This window comes from Cinclus cinclus, chromosome 2, assembly GCF_963662255.1.
Source record: "Cinclus cinclus chromosome 2, bCinCin1.1, whole genome shotgun sequence".
NCBI classification, from domain to species: Eukaryota; Metazoa; Chordata; class Aves; order Passeriformes; family Cinclidae; genus Cinclus; species Cinclus cinclus.
The window spans coordinates 32,668,293-32,686,546 of NC_085047.1; the positions used below are offsets into that span (position 1 = coordinate 32,668,293).

At 45.0% G+C, this 18,254-nt stretch overlaps 1 protein-coding gene across 7 annotated transcripts in view; it reads left to right on the top strand.

The window, feature by feature from the left end:
- The first annotated feature begins 1,528 nt into the window (after nucleotides 1-1,528).
- MYO7A (myosin VIIA) overlaps nucleotides 1,529-18,254 on the top strand; it is a 59,970-nt gene continuing 43,244 nt past the window's right edge. For 2 of the 7 annotated variants that reach the window (XM_062513887.1, XM_062513882.1), the window contains exons 1-9: nucleotides 4,227-4,346; nucleotides 5,354-5,506; nucleotides 11,306-11,490; nucleotides 12,947-13,068; nucleotides 14,835-14,977; nucleotides 15,079-15,192; nucleotides 16,011-16,164; nucleotides 16,817-16,893; nucleotides 18,118-18,237. In XM_062513887.1, coding sequence (XP_062369871.1) covers nucleotides 4,248-4,346; nucleotides 5,354-5,506; nucleotides 11,306-11,490; nucleotides 12,947-13,068; nucleotides 14,835-14,977; nucleotides 15,079-15,192; nucleotides 16,011-16,164; nucleotides 16,817-16,893; nucleotides 18,118-18,237 — 1,167 coding nt within the window. In that variant the 5' untranslated portion in view covers nucleotides 4,227-4,247. Of the gene's footprint in view, nucleotides 1,547-4,226; nucleotides 4,347-5,353; nucleotides 5,507-8,507; nucleotides 8,526-11,305; nucleotides 11,491-12,946; nucleotides 13,069-14,834; nucleotides 14,978-15,078; nucleotides 15,193-16,010; nucleotides 16,165-16,816; nucleotides 16,909-18,117; nucleotides 18,238-18,254 lie in introns of those variants that run through there. The other 5 variants (XM_062513867.1, XM_062513862.1, XM_062513865.1 and 2 more) reach the window with 5 other exon arrangements.

Sequence of the window (18,254 nt, forward strand, 5' to 3'; positions counted from 1 at the left end):
TGAGCTATAGTGGTCTGAAATTCTCTAAATGACCTTTCTTAGCTGAAAATGAGAAATTTCATGTGTTTCTCATATAGGACAAGAAAAAAAATCTGAGGTGACTGTAAAATGCCTTGTGCTCTTCTGGTTTGGCCAGTGGTCCTGATCAGTCCTTACTAGAACTTACTAGGCCTCCCTATAGAGAAGGAGTGATTGCAGAAATGGATTTGTGGAGCTGGCAGGTATAGAGTGAGGGCAACCTCATTATCTCTGTGATCCTTATATTGAGCCCATTTTCATCCAGCACAGGCTCTCCTTTCACCTGTAAGCATGGAGGCCATGCTGCACTGAACACCTTCCACTCAATTATTTAAAATTCAGTTGCTATGGATCTACTCAAGGTGATCAGTTTAAAGAAAATGCAGATGGCCTCTGGTTTTGAGTTCCCGCTGCGCTTTGGTTAATTTGGTATGTAAAGGTATTAGGTTAATTAAATGCCATGTGTTGCATGGGGACTGACTGCATTTGTGGATTAATAAGTATCCCAGAGTGTTCTGTGCTGAAAGTCCTCAAGCTGGCAGACGGTTATTTCACTAAGAAAGGAAGGCAACGGAGAGAAGTCCTGGGGAAATGCAGAGGTTTCCCATTAATCCTGCAGTTGTTTTTCCAGAACGGGTAGTTGCTGTGTCCTTCAGGTACTTGACCGAGTATCAGCCCTTGCTGGAGAGACTGGAAGAATTTAAGTGAAGAAACGCAAAGTTGTACAGTTTGCTCTGAGATTCCTGCAGGGCTGGTCATAAACAGTGAGCGTGTCAGCTGGCCAGGAGAGGACCATGGCTGGTGCATGGAAATTTTCCTGCTAGGAGAAGATCTTTACCAAGAGCCATATTGTGAATCAGGTCAGAGAGTGTCCTGTGAGCAGCAGGTATGGTCACGCCTCAGGTCTAGAGCAAACCAGCCACTGTATTTGGGCACTCATGGTGGAATACACCATGTAGAAAGCAGAGAGAGGGACAAATACCACCGCAAAATTTTGGAGATGTTGAAGAAGAAGAAAGTCGTTTTCATGCAGCCATGCCCCGAGGTGGTGGAAGATCAGGAGAGAGACCAGGGTAGATGGACACTACTTCGCAGTGTCAACCAGGTCCTGAAGCCCACGACCATGCTAGCGGTAAGAAAGGGGGTCCCAAGCCCTGAGCATGGCTGGAAGCTTTCAGGCTGCTTTGAAATCTGTCTTGCTGTTGATGGGATCCTTGTACTGCTTATGCCAGCTTCTCTCACCTTCCTCCTTTGTCACCCCCGCCAAGCGCTGTAGCTCCCCTGCAGTGCAACCTCCTTGCTCTTCACATTTGGAAGCTCCTCCTAAAGATCTTCTTTGTGAATTGTGTGGATCTGTGTGTGGTGTTTCCTCCTCTTGCACCGTTGTTTGGTTGTCACTGCCCCCAGTTTGTGAGGTCCTGAGGGTCTGCCCCAGAGCAATCTGGAAGATTTTTCTAGTTTGGAAGGGTACTAAAACCCACTGGCTGCATTAAGGAGGAGGAGGTGGATCATGTTGATACTGTAAAGGGTCTGGTGGTATACTCACTTCTCCAGTACTCTGTCATGCATTTTGGGAAATAAACTGCACCAATGTAGGGATGAGGCAGGTTATGCAACTCACAAGCCACAGCTGGTAAATGCATGAATCACCCTGATTTGTCCTGAAATCCCCAGTATATCTGCTGGGCTGGGGGCTGATCCGAAGGGATTGCTTCCGCAGAAGGAATTTAACTGACTTCCATGGGGTTTACATGAAACTGATTAAAGTCAGAAAAGAAAATAGGTCGGCACTCTTAATAAGTGATGTTATTTTATAACCCACTCCAACCTTCCTGAGCTTACTGGCTTAGCCCATCCCATAAGACTTTTTTTCACCAGTATTAAGAACTGCAACATTAATGGGTTTAAAAAGAGAAGTTTGAGGGGATGAGCTCTCTGTGCATTAGGCAGACAGAGCACAAAAGTTGTCTTAGTGGTAGCAGAGTATCAATTTACCTTGGGGAAGGCAGACTGCCTTTTGTCTCAGCTGTGCAGTAATACACCATATGAAGCAGACTGCTTTTACAGCTATTCAGTATTAGAGATTAAAAAAAAAAGGCATTACAGTTCTTGGATTTTTGATCAAGAGCAATTTTTACAGAGCTGCTAAGGTGTTAGAGAGGTTTTTCTGCTGAGCAGGAGCTGAGCAACCCAGCTCACCTCTTGCTGACACCTTGATCAGGTTACCTACCATGTGCATGAATTTGCCCAGTGATGCGCAGAGAATAACAGTGCTGAACATTCTGAAATGCTTTGAGAGTCTTGGATCAAAGAAGCTAAAAAATAAATATTAATATAAATGGATTTATTACGTATCTTCTCCTGACACTGCCTTCATTAGTTGTGATTTTTTTTGCCTTTTTAGCTAAGTTATAAGATGTGAGGATAAGACAGATAATGAGAAAAATTTATTAGTATTATATTTTTATGAGCTGGATAAAGATACCTAGAGCTGTAGCACAACCCTCTGGGGAAATGAAAACCCAAACTAAGGAATGGATTCTGAGCCCCATGAAAGCAGGATGACTTATTGATATCCTAGTGGAAACCTAGCAAGCAGCTGCCAAGGGTAGAGTCTGCCACAAAATGGTTGGGAATTCCTGGTGTGTAGTTTCGCCATGTGTGGATCCCTGAGTGTAACCTTATATCCTGGTGGTACTCACAAGTTTGTGTCTCTTGGAAATCTTAGTGAATGATGACTTGGATGGTGATGTCTCCAGTTCCCATCACCCAGAACAGAGAGGAGCATGGTTTAGCAGCCTATTGGGCCAAACCAAATCTATAAATATGCTCTGTCCACAGAAGTGGTTGATATTTGAGACTCAGGAAAGGGGTTATATCAGAGCACATGCAAATTGATACATCCTGGTTTTCCCTTCTCCCTCTCCCAGCAGTTTTTCAGGACTTCAAAAGGTAGATACTGCATTTGCATCACACTTAATAGGTGCAAGTGGAGCTGGTCCCCAAGAATGTGGTGTTAGGTGGGGCTGCAAGTCCACAGCATTAATCTCAGCTGCATGAATGAAAACACACCTGACAACTAGATTGCTCCCAATTTTAATACCTTTTCACCTTGAGAACAAGGGTGGGAAATAATTCTGCTTTGTTCCAGTGTGGGTCTGCTTGGGGCTTTAGTTTGTAGTTATTTTGGAGTTTACTTTTTTATTGAGGAAAACAGCTTCTTTAAAAGCTTTTTTTGCATTTGAGTAATTTAATAGCCACAGAGCTGATGAACAGATAGTCCCTGCCCAGCAGGACTGACAAAGGTGTATAGGATCAGTAGTGACATTAAGTGAGTGGATAAGGGTCAACTGCTTGCTGTGTCTTTCAAAATGAAAACACAGAGGTCTGAAATGAAAGAGGTAAAACATTTGAAACATGTAAAAGGACACAGCCTTTTGGGATTATGGATGCTAAAACTTTACAGAGTTTCAGGACTTAAATGAAAGTGCTCACAGCAGATAAAATCCACTTAGAAGTATTGAATACAAACAGCCCACCTATACACTACTGCAGCTGGAAGAACTCCTGAAGAAGAACATGTATCTGGCTCTCTGTTTATGTTCTTAACCCATCTTTAGTCAACCCCTTTTCAGCAGTCTTCAAGGAATATTTGATAGTGGTTTTCTGCAAGTAAGAATGGTGCCACAAGCCTCCTTATCTGCTTAGCAGAGCTCAAAACCATCTCCTAAATGTGATTTCCTAGGTTTTTACATTACACAGAGAAAAACCTGTACCTGGCTGGGTTTTTCTGCCTGTATCACTGTAACCACTCTGTGACCAACAACCACTCATGAGCTTGAGAAGCAGAGAGTTAGGGCACTGGGACAGTAGAGAGTTAGGTCTATATACTGTGTGGACCATGCCTTGCTTCTGGCACCTTGCAGGGGATTTCACAGAGCCATGGAATCAATAAGGTTGGAAAACACTTCTAAGATCTTCGAGTCCAACCATTAACCCAGCAGCAGCGTGTTCACCACTGAACCACGTCCCCAAGTGCCACATGCAAAGCATCTGCTTCCCTGAGCCTCTGTGAATAGGGGTGGTTTGTGGCTTGTGAGGGAAGTAATTTGACTCACGCTGATGACTTGTGTACAGAACATCAACAAATTGTATCCCAAGGGATGCTGAGCTCCCTGCAGTGCTGAGTGTAACTATGCTGTCTTTGGTTCCAGGGGGATTATGTGTGGATGGACCTCAAAACTGGACGGGAATTCGATGTCCCCATTGGAGCGGTGGTTAAACTGTGTGACTCTGGACAGATCCAGGTCGTGGATGATGAAGGCAATGTACGTACAAAGGCTTGTGATGTCCCTTCTTCAGCTCTATGGCCTTGCTAGGCCAGGGGTCCCAGGGCCATGATAATCAACTTTGTTATGGACTTCCCATATGTCACTGGGAATCAACTGTGCCATAGTTTTTTTCTTTGTAAAGACAAGACAGTGTTGTGTCCCTGTTTTTGTGGCTGTACTGGGAGTGCAAAATTGAGAATCTTCTTGAGAACAATGATAGCAGAAGCCTCCAGAATACATTTAGGTAGTTACTTGAGCAAGCACACCTCAACATGAGGTTCCTCTGTTGTTATCCAGTCCTTCCTGACCTCCTACCAGTACCTGATGTCCCCAAGCACTGGTTCTCCTTCAATTTCCCACCCCTTTTTGTGCAGCGGTGGCTATTTTAGAGTAAGGTATGTATCAAAGTGGCTCTCTGTGCTCCTTTTTTTTTTTTCTAGCTGAGGTAATTGTAAAGGCTCTCACTCCCTTTGAGGGTAATAGAGATTTGGTTTGGCAAGGTCCTTGTGGGCAATTTGTAGTGGCTTTTGAAGCCCTTAGAAGTGGTGAGTCTAAATAACACTGCCGATAAAAGTATGACTTTGCCACCCCATCCATCTCTTTCTCCTCTTCTAAATCATCTTCTCTCTGCTAAATAGTGTCTTGTGGCAGAGGGTTGTGAAAATGCAGTTGTGAAAGGGAAGAAAAATCTGCTATTTATTATAAACTCCCCTGATGTGCTGGATGACCATGTTGCTCTGGAAGAGGCTCCTGCCAGAGTGGCTTGTGTCTCCTGTCTCTTGTTGCTCCAGTAAAATTCCAATAAAAAGATTTTTTCCTTCTGTTACAAATCCTTCAAATTCATCACTGCCTTGCCCCAGGAATAGAAGCTGTGGCACATGTGCTGATGATCTCTTGTGTATGTTCATCCATCTGGTCCTTCTCTTTGGGGTGGGCTGTTTGTGTCTTTCATCCAAGTGGTCTCTCACTTGACTTACCTTTCTGTGGCCTTGCTCTTTTCCCAGGAGCACTGGATTTCCCCACAGAATGCCAGCCACATCAAACCTATGCACCCCACCTCCATCCATGGAGTGGAGGACATGATCCGCCTGGGGGACCTGAACGAGGCAGGAATTCTCAGGAACCTGCTGATTCGCTATCGGGAGCACCTCATCTATGTGAGTGTCCACCTCACCTCCACCTCTGGTTCTGCACACCCCACCCCCTGCTCTCCTTACCTCTGGGGAACCCATGCTGGGGGGATCCCTGACTGAACTGAGCATCTAGGTTTCCACCTTCACCTTGTCACAGGTGGTGAAGGGCTTCTGGCTTTGGAGGACATTGCAGAGCTTCTAGATGCTCCAGTGAAAGACCCCATGAGTTGGGTGATGGGCAAAGTCCACACCACCTTGCTGTCCCGCCCTTCTAGAGGTTTTGGGAATGTGCATTAACTTTCTGCACAGAAATAACTAGTTCAACCCAGGCCATGAGCATGTTGCAGTCATCCTAAAGCAAAAAATTGTGTAGAAGTGTAGACTACATGCTGAATGTGACCCTTCTTCCCTCTTCCTCAGAACTATTAACTTATTTAACCCAAGGGGGTGAAGACAACCATTGCTGGAGATGGAAGGGGCAGAGAAAGGATGAAGAAGGGCATGCAGGAAATAATTGGGAACAAAGAAATGAGCAACTCACAGAACATCCCTAAAAAACCTTCCCAGTCTGTTCACGGCTTATTAGCCTTGGGTTGCCTGGGATTCTGGCAGTTGGTCTCTGAGGACAGTAGTGTCCTTCCTTAGGTCAGCTCAGTCATGTCATGCCCAGTACACCCAGCACAGCCTTGCCAACCCAAACAGACATTCACAGAATGAGGGGTTTACAGGGAGCCAGTCAGAACTGCATCTCTTTTTTGTGACAGCATCACAAAGGTCACCTCCCCAGCTGGACAGAAGTCAGCATTCAAATTTCTGTGGTGGTTTTATCAGTGTTCTCTGTGCTGGGTGCACTTCTTTTTGTTCTTCTGAGAGAAATTCAGAGTTCACATGTGTTTGCTGCTAGATAATGTACTCAAACAGCCTCTGCAAATACAGAAAATTTTGTATTACTCTTAAATCCTACAGTTTCCAGATGTTCAGGTGAGTGCCTGCTGTGCCTTTGAAGGCCTTGTCAAAGCCTCCTGGTCATCCAGTTTTTAAAAGGTTCTAGGGACTACTAGATTTTTAGGCCAGAGGGATTTGCAAGACAGTCAGACTTCACAGCTAAAATAAGCTAACAGAGTATGGGTGGGATTTTATCTATCAAGTCTGTCTGTTCATCACTGCTTGATGTCCAGTGCTTTTTGATAGGATGGTTTTGGATTCAGATTGGTCAGTGATGGAAAAGATGCCACTGCTGCACAGGCTGTTAATATGCTTGACAGCTCCTTGCCCCCTCTCTGGGAGATATCCATCTCTTCTTTCAGAGATGGAGTCCAATCCTGCAGGAGGGGCACATGAGTGCTTAAAAGACCCCCATAAGTCTTCAAAGCTTGGAGGAGAATAGAGACCTCCAAATGTATCACTCACTCAGACACTTTATTTGCTGTGCATGATGCCCAAGTCCCCTGTATTGTCAGTTCAGGCAGAAAGAGTATAACCAGAAAAGTACTCCCATGTTAGATGAACTGAGTTTCTCTTTTATAATTAAACTTTTTGCCATTTATAATGATAAACTAGCAAGTTAACAGCTCAAATTCATACTTGAGGTGGTATCTCCATGGGCATCCATGGCAGTCACCAGAGGTGTCAATAGAGCCAACAGAGACAAGATTGCCTGTCAGCAATGCAAACAGAAGTGCCTCTCAGATGCTTTAAAGCTGACTGGAGCTTGGATATCATAGAGGAGTCTATGTTGGAAGAAAAGTTTAGGCTGGAGGTCTACAGTCCAACCTCCCCCAGCTTAGAGCACATCCATCATCAAGGTTAGGTGCAGTACTCATGTGGATAACTGAATTCAAGCAACCTGAATGCCACCCAAGAAGTACAGATGGCCAATAATTTGTAGCTGATTGGGTCATTCAAGGAGCTTGTCTCTACCCATTGAGCATTGCCCCTTTTCCCCCTGCTTGTGGGCACCCTGCAGTGGCACAAAGTGGATTCCTGCCATTCTCTCTGGGAAAGTTTGGATCATGTTCAATATTTTTTCAGTGCTGTCTGTCTGTCTCTTTTGGGGTGTCTGTGTTATCCAGCAAGTGCCTGTCGCCTCTCCAAGTAATCAGAGGTCCACAGATACAGTTCTGTGTGTGCAGTGTTGGATTGCCTCTGAATACACCAAGCTCCTTTGTAAAAGCTTTGTCTTTGAGCTCCCTTGCCAAGCTATTCACAGGCATTCAGGAAGATTAGAAACACAAACAAGAACTGGGCAAAATGTTGTTTGGCAACATCATCCTAATAAGGGCTGATGCAAAGGACAGCTTTTAGCCTGGAGGTGAGTGTGGGTGACGATTTGGGCTGAAGTGACACAATAACCACATCAGTTTCTCTGCAAGTCCTTCTGGTCCGATGGTGGCAGTGCAGTGTGTCCTACAGAGTTCCTGCCTAAGGGATGGCCACATCCCACAAAGACATTTGCATCACACAGGTTCCAGGTTACTGTGTCTTGATTGCTCCACACCACTAGTGACTTTAGAGTGCCAGCCCAGGAACTGGGCACAGCACAGCAATTAGTGCAATCCCAAAATCAGAATGACACTCTCAAAATGACAGAGAGTGCATAGCTCGATAGAGAGGTATGCAAACCACTTCTGTCTACAGGTGTGTAGTTCGAGACTCAGGCACCCAACCTTACATTAAGGTTGCACTCAGTTAAGAGTGATGGCACTAGGAGGAATAGATTTGTGTTGGAAGTGGTAAATACTGATGACAGTTTTGCAAAGCCAAAGTACCACCATATGGATGCCATGTGTGCAGGGGACACCCAGTCCCCTGAGGTGTTTTTTCTGTAGTATAATTAGCCCTGTCTTAAAGATAGTGAAGTTTCACTGCTTGAAAGGATTTCTGAGTCTGCTGAGTAAATGATTACTTTTCCAATGGGATTTCTGTTCCTCTTGTTTCCTCATGTCTTTAGCTTTGTGGAGGATATAGTTCTGCTCTAATAAAATAAAATTTCCCTTTTTCTTCTCCCTCACATTTTACTCCTAAGACAAACTGTGGCGGGAGGGTAAGTATGACTCTTGGCAATGTCATTTGCAATTGCTGTCATGCCTTCCACTGGATCACTTTTTCTGTTCACCATTGTGGCCTTCTCATTTACTTTGCACCACCACTGCTGCTGCTGCTTCTGAGAGCATCCATCTGCTTTGGTGCAGAGCTTGACCCACATGGTGAAGTTGTGACACCTTCCCAGAGCTGGAAAGTCCCCAACCTATAAATGTGGTTATAACTTTAAGTGCTTCTCAGTAATGACCTTAACTTGAAGGGAAGAAATGTCTGCATCAAAATATGGAAAACTTCAGCCCTTAGTTTGGCTTGCAGGCAGCAAGAGAAACTATGCTGAATAGCAAGAGAGTCTGGCGGGGAGTTTGGACTCATGAGTAAGGTTAAATCTCTTTATTTGTAGATGAAACCAGTGCCTGCTGCTGCTCTCTAAGGCCTGCCAAAATGCAGTAACGTTTGGTAGAGCTTTAACCCCATAACAATCCAGATGAAGTCAGCCATGGTGTTCTGGGTAGCAAGGGAAGCAGGCTCAGAAAGGATTTGTTTGGGGCTAATTAAAATGTAGGTCATGCAGGCAGTAATGAATTTGCTGTGAGATGCAGTTCCTGTGGTCAGCTATAGCAGAGTCCCTGCTCTCAGTAAAGCTTTATTTTTCCAATAGAGAAGGGCTTTGACATCACCCAACAATAGAAACCAGTGAGCTACTATTTCCTTGGAAGTGCCCTTTGGGCCCTCATCAACAGAGTGAACAAAGTTTTGCCTTCTGTCAGCTGTGAGAATTGGGCAAATTGTGATTATTTATCAACTAGGAATGACCTACGAAAACAAGCAATAGTACAAGAGTTCATGCTGACAAAGTGTTTTGCAGATCACAAGGGAAGGGTCAGTGAGAGCATCCAGAAAGCATTCCTAATGGTTAACACCTTTAAAAGCCTCTGTGTTTACATTTGTGGCAGGGCAGATCACTGTGACTGAAATGCAGGGATTTCAGCGACCTCTGCAAGGAGTTGGATTTTTTTTTTTAAAGGGGCCCAAGGAAGATGAAAAATCCCTAAAATTAACCTGGTGGTAAATTGTAAAGAGGAAAAGAGCTTTTCACATATCTCAGCTAGGACTCATAGAAGTCTTCATTAAAGATCTTGGTGTCATAATCCCATTCAGAAATTGAGCTTCCTCCTTCTCTGAGCACAGAGATTACCTGTTCTGTCCCTTTTGAAGGTTCCTCTGGGATGTCTCTGCTCCCTTTTTTTTCAATGCCTTCTTTTCTAAAATCCAGTCTACATTATTTCACAGCCAGTTTCTATGATTTGGAGTTGTGATAACATTGTTCTTGAGCTCAAAGAGCTTTTTTCCCTTACTGGCACATAATCCCGTGTTACAGAGAAGAGTGCTGTGTCCTTTCTCAGTTACCACTATTAAGTCAAACCTCACATGGGATTGAACAGAAAGTTGCTCTCTTGTGTTGTCTATGAGACTAGAAGATAAGGAACCCCAATGGCTTTCATCTCCCTACTATGGGACACAATTGCCACCTACTGGCTGCCTTCAGGAAGCCCGAAGTGGTGCTAAGCTTTGTGTAGATGGTCGCAAATTATTTCCTCTCTCTCACAAGCATCTTTGGATGTGCCACTTTGTTGTTTTGTGCCAAAGTCTTACTGGCTTTAGGTCATGCAGATGAAAACCCATAAGGATTATGTGAATGTTGAAATTACTTATTTTGTTTCCTGAAAAAAATATATGAAGTAATGGGGGCATTTCTTTCCACCAGGAAAGAAAGGTGAGATTAATCTTGTGACTTCAGTTGCTAAAAATTAGCCTAGAGAAAGTGACTTGGAGTCCTTGAAGTCACAGAGTGAAAGTAGCCTTCATCTCATGCCCCTTGGCTAACTCAAGGCAGAGGCCCATTGACTCACCTGCTCTAGACGCTGATTTTTAGACAGATGAAACAGGGGAAGGAGATCCTTATTCTCTGCCTTGAGCTTGGGATGTGGCCAAACCTCCTAACCTCAGCACTGCATCTGAGCAAGATAACAAAGTTTATGAGTCCTTTGATGAGAGGCTTGAGAGAAACAGCTTCTGGAAGGGCAAAAATGAAAGAGCAAGATACTACAGAAGTTTGCTACCCAAGGCCCAGGACAGAGGGACCAAAGGCCATTTACAAAATTTCAGAAATAGATGAGAAGGGATATGTCAAGACTTTGTGGGCAATATCCATCTGTGCAGGACAAGGTTTAAACTGAAGTATGGAGAGATTTGGTTAGACAGAGGTAGTAGAGAAGAATGCATTGCAGAGGGAAGTTTAGCAGCTGCTGTGGATTGATAAAAACAGGTTAGATAGTCATCTGTCAGAATGGTTTGGATCCAACTGGCCCTGTCTTGAGATATGGGAATGTTTGTCAGGTTTCTTTCATCTATGGTTTCTCATCATACGTGCAGTGAAGTAGATGTGTATGGATATATGCTGGCTCTGGTGATGTTTTTGCAAATATGAGCTTCTCTTAAGACTCTGAATCTTAACTTAGAGCATTCAAAATATGAACTAAGGCTTGAAACCGTGCTGTGCATGAGCAAGGCTGCAAATGAACTGATTTAGGTATTTTTGGGACTTCTGTTCTCATTTTACTCCAGGCTTCCTCTGCAAGCATCTCTGACTTGAGCATCATCTTTCATCCAGCTTTTAAAAAGCCTTGCTTTTTCTGGCCTCCATCCCCATCACATCCAAACTCCAAAGTCTCTCAGCTGCACCTCACTGTCCCCATAAACCTTCATGTGCTTCTTCTCCAGACGTACACTGGTTCAATACTGGTGGCAGTAAACCCCTACCAGCTCCTACCCATCTACTCACCTGAGCAGATACGCCTCTACACCAACAAAAAGATTGGTGAGATGCCACCACACATCTTCGCAATTGCTGACAACTGCTACTTCAACATGCAGCGCAACAACAAGGACCAGTGTTGTATCATAAGGTGAGTTGCTGAGTTTCCAGGTGGGCCATATCCTGAAAGCATATGCTGAGCAGATGCAACATGCTTGAGTTGGATCAGCTTATCAGATAGAATCGGACATTGAATGACTGATCTGATCTTCCACCCACATATTCTCAAGGCAGAGGCAATCTCTGTTTGCAGTCACTCTGTTCCCAGTAAAGGTGCTTTATAAATAATTTGATACTTACCCTTACAACCCAACAGATCACAGATCTCATATTCATTTTTAACCTCAGCTTTTAAATTTAAGCTCAATACTCAGACATCAAAAATGCAAATATCAATACTTTCTGCACAAGGGAGGGTCATGGACAAGCTCAGTCACTGAACCTGTGGTCATTCACACTCCTGAGCAGTGTCTCCTTGCATGGCTCTGCCCTGGACCCATCAACTTCGGGCACCAAGAAGTGTCTGGTTGCAATTATGGGTATAGCTCCTTCCAGTATCTGTCCCATATGGTGGTATGAGCCAGATTTGATGTCCTCAGCCCTCTGACATGATCCTAGAAATTCTGAACCCACAGCCTTTTTCATTTGAGGCACCCTTTTCCCCAAGGCATGCCTACCCTAAGTTTCACTGAATAAAAAAACATAACTCTGGAACATCCCGCGTGCAGTATTTCAGATACATGAGTCTGAAAAGACCATTCAGCAAGGCTTATTTTGCTGGTCTAAAAAAACATCATGTGGGTCCCATAGAAGAGTCAGTGCAGTGTGCCAGTGGCCTGAAAAGTGAAACAATTTGCCTATGAGACCAGGGCTGGATACTCAGTGTCAGGAAGGTCTGTTTCAGTCACTCAGTTTGGCTACCCCATGTATAAGACATGCCATAGACTCACCCAAATATTTCTGCCCAGCCCCTTCACAAAATAACTGAGGTTATCTTTCAGTGAAAAGTTTGAGGAATAACTCTGGCTTCCTGCCCCATAAGCTTCTCCTCTCCCACCTGCTCCTTATTAGAAGAAGCCTAGGAGACCTGTTGAAGTCCCTGCTGTTAAAAGTCTGTATTTCACAGTCTGCCTTACCACAGCTCAAGACTGGTGATGAAGATGTCCCATGGGACCAGCTAGACCCTGCACCACAGGGTCGTGGTCTGGTGATCTTACCTGGAAAAGCACTGACTGAAAGTACTTCATGACTTCTTAGTGCTGGTTGAATGATGACGTTTGCTGGGGATACCCGAACTCAAGCAGCAGCTTGGGCCAAATGGAACACAAAGCAAATCTGGATCTTGGCTGGAAGCTGTCTGGTACCATGTCCTACCATTTGACCCACAACCAGTCCTTGGGATGCTGGAAACCCATCCTTAGTGGTCTCATCCTGCCTATGCTAACAGAAGAGACACAGAGACAGAAGTCCTTTTGGAGACAGAGCAAGGGACATTGGCAGGGATGCGGTGTGGCTTTCGCTGACCTCCACTCCTATTGTCTTTGCAGTGGGGAATCCGGAGCAGGCAAGACAGAAAGCACAAAACTGATTCTGCAGTTCCTGGCAGCAATCAGTGGTCAGCACTCCTGGATTGAGCAGCAGGTCCTCGAGGCAAATCCCATTTTGGAAGGTGAGGCCTCAGATTATAAAGACCAATTTTGCTGGAAAAAATAAAAAACAGATTCAGGAACCATAAAATATAACCAAGTGTAAATCATTTATGTCACACTTTGAATTTCCAAAAAAGTGACAAAACTTTTTTTTTTTAAGTACACTTTTGCTAAACAACACATTCAGATTCTTTCCATCTGAATTTATTTTTCACAGGACCAATAATCTCTGACTTGACCTCTTAATGTTTCCTTTAATATTTTTGACAGCTGTTGTTGAAAACAAAGCATTTCAGCTGACCTGAGTTATTTTTTCTACTGTTTTGTTACTTCAAAAATTGAAAAGAAGTGGCTTGCCACTTTAAAAAAGTGCTTTTTTTCCCCCCAAAAAAGCCCATACAAAACCATGAATTTTACCTAATTCTGTGTGTAGTATGTAAAAGTGCTGACCAGTACTTTTTTGAGTATCTGATGTTCAATCAAAGCTCTTTTGAAAGATCTCACCGCCTCTTCCAGTGCTGGACTGCATGCAGAGCATCAATATCCCATCAGTGCTGAATTCAACTAATTATTTGCTTTTTTTGGCCATAGTTGCAAAAACCCACTCTTATTCTTTGATGGTTCCATTAAAAATCAGTTTAATAAGACCTGAGCTTAACAGCATCTTATGTTGGCTGTATACAATAGCAAACCTCACCTTTTCCTTCCAAGATCATTCAATGGCAGCAGAATGCAGAAAAAGAAATAGAGGAGTCCAAGAAAGAATCAGATAATGAGAGTCAGCTTGTGGCCTTAATAAGTTCATTGGCAAGCTGTTACTGTGATCAACCCCACTGTTTTAATTGGATATCTGTAAATTAAGCAGGTTACCTGACCCTCTTGACCCAACATGGTGTCAGAGATACCTTTTATGCTTATGCAGAAAAATTGCATTTTTGTTAAAGAATAACATTGGGGTTGTTCTCTAACAATGGAGGTTTGATCAGCCTGGTCTAGTGGGAAATGTCACTGCCCTTGGCAGAGGGGTTGGAACTAGATGATCTTGAAGGTCCATTCCAACCCAAACCATTCTGTGATTTCTACCTCCTCTGCTTGGCAAATAACCCTCTAGGAGCCAACAGAAATGTGACAAGCACACAGGGCGCTGTTGAATATGCAGTTAGTCACTGCTGAGATTCAGGAAAGAGAGGCTCTGCAATTCAAGTGCATGTCCATCAGCTGCCAGAAATCCTGGAGCAGAAATTGCAGGGTGTGCTGGCTTAGAGCACTCATCCACACCAAACAAAGGATGAACACAGATACCTTTCTCTGCACAGTCTGTTTGCAGGGAGAAGTCTACTGCTGGAGGTTGGCTTAGTTGTCTGTATTTCCCTTTTGGATGTATTTTCCCTTTTCTTTCCCTCTCAGTCATCAAATCACTCACTAGCATCTCTGTCATTTTCTGCACAGTCTCACCTTTCACACCGCAGCCACTATTGCTCAACTGTTCTATTTCATCAGCTGCTGCCAAAATCCTGCTGTCCTAGCCCTTCTTCCTGGATAAGGTGACCCCATTCCCAAGCTTCTTCCTCTGTGCTCCTCTCCGTATTTCCAAGGGGAGTCATCTGATATACATCTTGTTTCCTCACACTGAGATGAACTTGATCCAGCCAACATAAGGAAAGACTTTGGGGCTGCTTTTAAACCTCTCTGATGCACTCTTTTGACTTTCCCCCCGCCCCTTCTGAGACCATCTCCAACATCCTCCCTGCATCAGATCCTCTCTAACACATCATAATTCTTGCAGCTTTCGGGAATGCGAAGACCATCCGTAATGACAATTCCAGCCGATTTGGGAAGTACATCGATATCCACTTCAACAAAAGGGGAGCCATAGAGGGGGCAAAGATTGAGCAGTACCTGCTGGAGAAGTCCCGGGTGTGCAGGCAGGTAAGGTGATGCACCTGCAAGGCGTGGGAGCTGGCGCTCGGGCAGCCAACCTTTGCCGTGCTGTTCTCCTCACAGACCTGATGCTTGCTTTTCTCCTGCAGGCCCAGGATGAGAGGAATTACCACGTGTTCTACTGCATGCTGAGAGGAATGACCCTGGAGCAGAAAAAGAAGCTGGGTCTTGGGAAAGCCACGGACTATAACTATCTTGCGATGGTGAGAGAGCAGTGAAATAGAGGTTTGGTGGGGTGATGTGGTGGAAGGTTCTTAGGAGAGAAGAAGGAAAAGAGAGGTGCTTCTGCAGCCAAGAGCTGCTTTGCTGGTTATGACCTTCCTGAGCCTTAGCCACAGGATTTGACGGATCTCTTTGTCTCACCACCACAAGGCTCATCGTCTTAGTGGAAATCCTTAATCCCTGTGTCTGGACCAGGCTATTTCCACACTTTTTGTGAACCAGGACACAATCCTGGATAGGATGATGTATGGTGCCGGTGCCACATGTTTGGAAGTAACCAGGGTGTTAGATAAGACCCACTGTTCTTGAAGCAGTGATGGGTATAGAGGAATGCTTGTCTGGATGGCACATTCTCAGCAGAGTATGGGGCTGAGCTGTGTGCTCCAAGTGTCTGACCAAGCCAACAATCTCTGCGGTACACCCCACTCCCTATATACCTCTGTTGATAGCCAGAGGAGCTGATAGAAATAGGTGTAATTGAGGCTGGTGCCTCATCAGCATGGCTGGGACCCAGTTTTCTAATTGGATCAGTGGGAGCCTTCAGTTCTCTATCCCCATCTCAGAGAGCTTTTTCTCTTCTGCTGATGGCAGTCAGACACAGGGTACCTGGGGAATAACAGGGTAAGTGTAGGTCACAAGGCTGAGCTCTGAATCATAGAATATGATGAAGGGCAGAGCCAGATCCAAAAACTCAGCACCATCCCTTAAACAAAACATTGCTGGTTCTGGGGAAGCCCTGAGAGCTTAGGGTGCTCCCTGGCTTTGCCCTATGCAGTGTGTGCCTTGTTTGCCTCCCCAGGGGAACTGCACGACCTGCGATGGCAGAGATGACAGCAAGGAGTATGCCAATATCCGCTCTGCTATGAAGGTCCTCATGTTCACCGACACGGAGAACTGGGAGATCTCCAAGCTGCTGGCTGCCATCCTGCACATGGGCAACCTACAGTATGAAGGTAAAAGGGCAAAATACAGGGGCATGGTCCAGTGCTGCTCTTTATTCTGCATGTTGACAGAGAGCCAAGCTTAGGGATGGAGGTCTCTATCCAGAACACCCGACATGGTGCTATGCCAGGAACTCGGGTAGTTATTGTGGCATTGTAAGGACAAGGAATAAGGAATAATTCCACCTGCCCACAGCAGGGCTGCCAGGCTGCAGTGTGCTCAATGACATCCACGTTTTCTGAATGTTGTGAGGTTGAATATGGCCACAGGCCATTCAGTAGATTCAGGTTCTACAAAGAGAGACTAATGTAGTGTTTGACAGGTGCCTGCGTGATTCAATATGCCTCTGTAAATGTACCAAACAGCTCTGCTGTCAGAAATGACACAGTGATTTTAAAAGCCTCTTCGAAAGACAGAAGCACTTAGATGCTAGAGATATTTCTACATTCTTTATTACCTGGTCTGGCAGAGCAGAGTACAGGTCCTTTTCAGGCAGCAGCAGGACTCCAGCAGATGTAGAAACTTTTCTCTCCCTTCCGATGGCCAGATTTTGCCAGGACATCATACAGAGGCAGTGGAGAAAGACCCTTTCCCTCACCCCATCCACTTTCTGCAGAGACATGTCCCTTGCTGATGGCATTCCCTCTGCCTTTCTTTCCCCAGCTCGGACCTATGACAACCTGGATGCCTGCGAGGTTGTTCAGTCAGCATCACTCATCACTGCAGCAACATTGCTAGAGGTCAGTGGCCCTGCAGTGCTGCTGTTCCCGTTCCAATTCGATCCCAGGTTTTAGTATTGTGGCAAAGCTTCGTCTGAGCCAGCCTCTCCTTGCACCACCAGCTCTAGGAGGCTGAAGAGGTCTGGATAAGCCATATTGTGTCCTGCACTAGCAGCATGAAGGTGAATGTCTCCGTCTGGGCTGAGTAGCCAGAGGAGGCTACAAAGATGCTCAGAGGGCTGGAGCACCTCTTCTATGGAGACAGGCTGAGAGATTTGTAATGTTTCAGCATGGAGAAGAGAAGGCTCTGGGGACAGCTTAGAGCCTCTTTCAGTACCTAGGGGGGCTACGAGAGGGCTGGAGGAGGGACTTTTGACAAGGGCATGGAATGACAGGACAAGGGGAAATGGCTTCAGACTGAAAGGGGACAGGTTTAAATTAGTTATTAAGAAATTTTTCACTGAGGGTGGTGAGGCACTGGAACAGGTTGCCCAGGGATTTTGTGGCTGCTCCACTTGTGGGAATGTTCAAGGCCGCATGTGATGACTTTGAGCAACCTGATCTAGCAGAAACTGTTCCTGTTGGAGGGTTGGAACTAGATGATCTTTGAAAGTCCCTTCCAACCCAAACTATCCTGTGACTCCATGGTCTGATTTTCTGAGCTCCCCTTCATACCAGCAGATAGGAACAGACCCTCTGGTGGCACATCATCCTAGAAAGGTCATCCAAAATACCTCAGTGCCTATGGTAAGGTATATGATATAAAGAAAGTTCATAATGGTACTTGAGACAGATGTCATATATACTCTGTATCTGAAGTGAGGTGAGATGACCCTCACTGAAACCATCCATGCAGTGACTTCAGCATTCCTCAGTGGCCTTCTCAAGAGCTAACAGGGATCTTTCAGGGATATCATCACACCTCCATAGGCACTGCTGGTCCCAGAGCGTGATCCACAGTTCTCTGTCCACTGAGGGAGTGGACATTTCCCTGAAGAAGTAAATAAGGGGTCAAGGTGGTCCAAAGCTTTAACCCATGCTGGTAGCATACAGCTTTGCAGGCTTTGCTTTAGTTTTTCATCCAGTCTTCCCACACCTCATTAACATTTCATGCTAAGTCACAAGAACACCTTCCAAATTAAAATATGGTATAAAAATGTTATTTTTTTTTCTCTGAAAATGCCTGTGTCTTCATTTGAGGTACCTCCCCAGTTCAGCAGCTGTGTTTGGTGTTGTCTCTGTCAGGTTGAGCCTCAGGATGTGATGAACTGCCTTACCAGCCGGACTATAATCACAAGGGGTGAAACTGTCTCCACCCCTCTCAGCATGGAGCAAGCACTGGATGTGAGGGACGCTTTTGTAAAGGTAAGTCTTAGGGCATT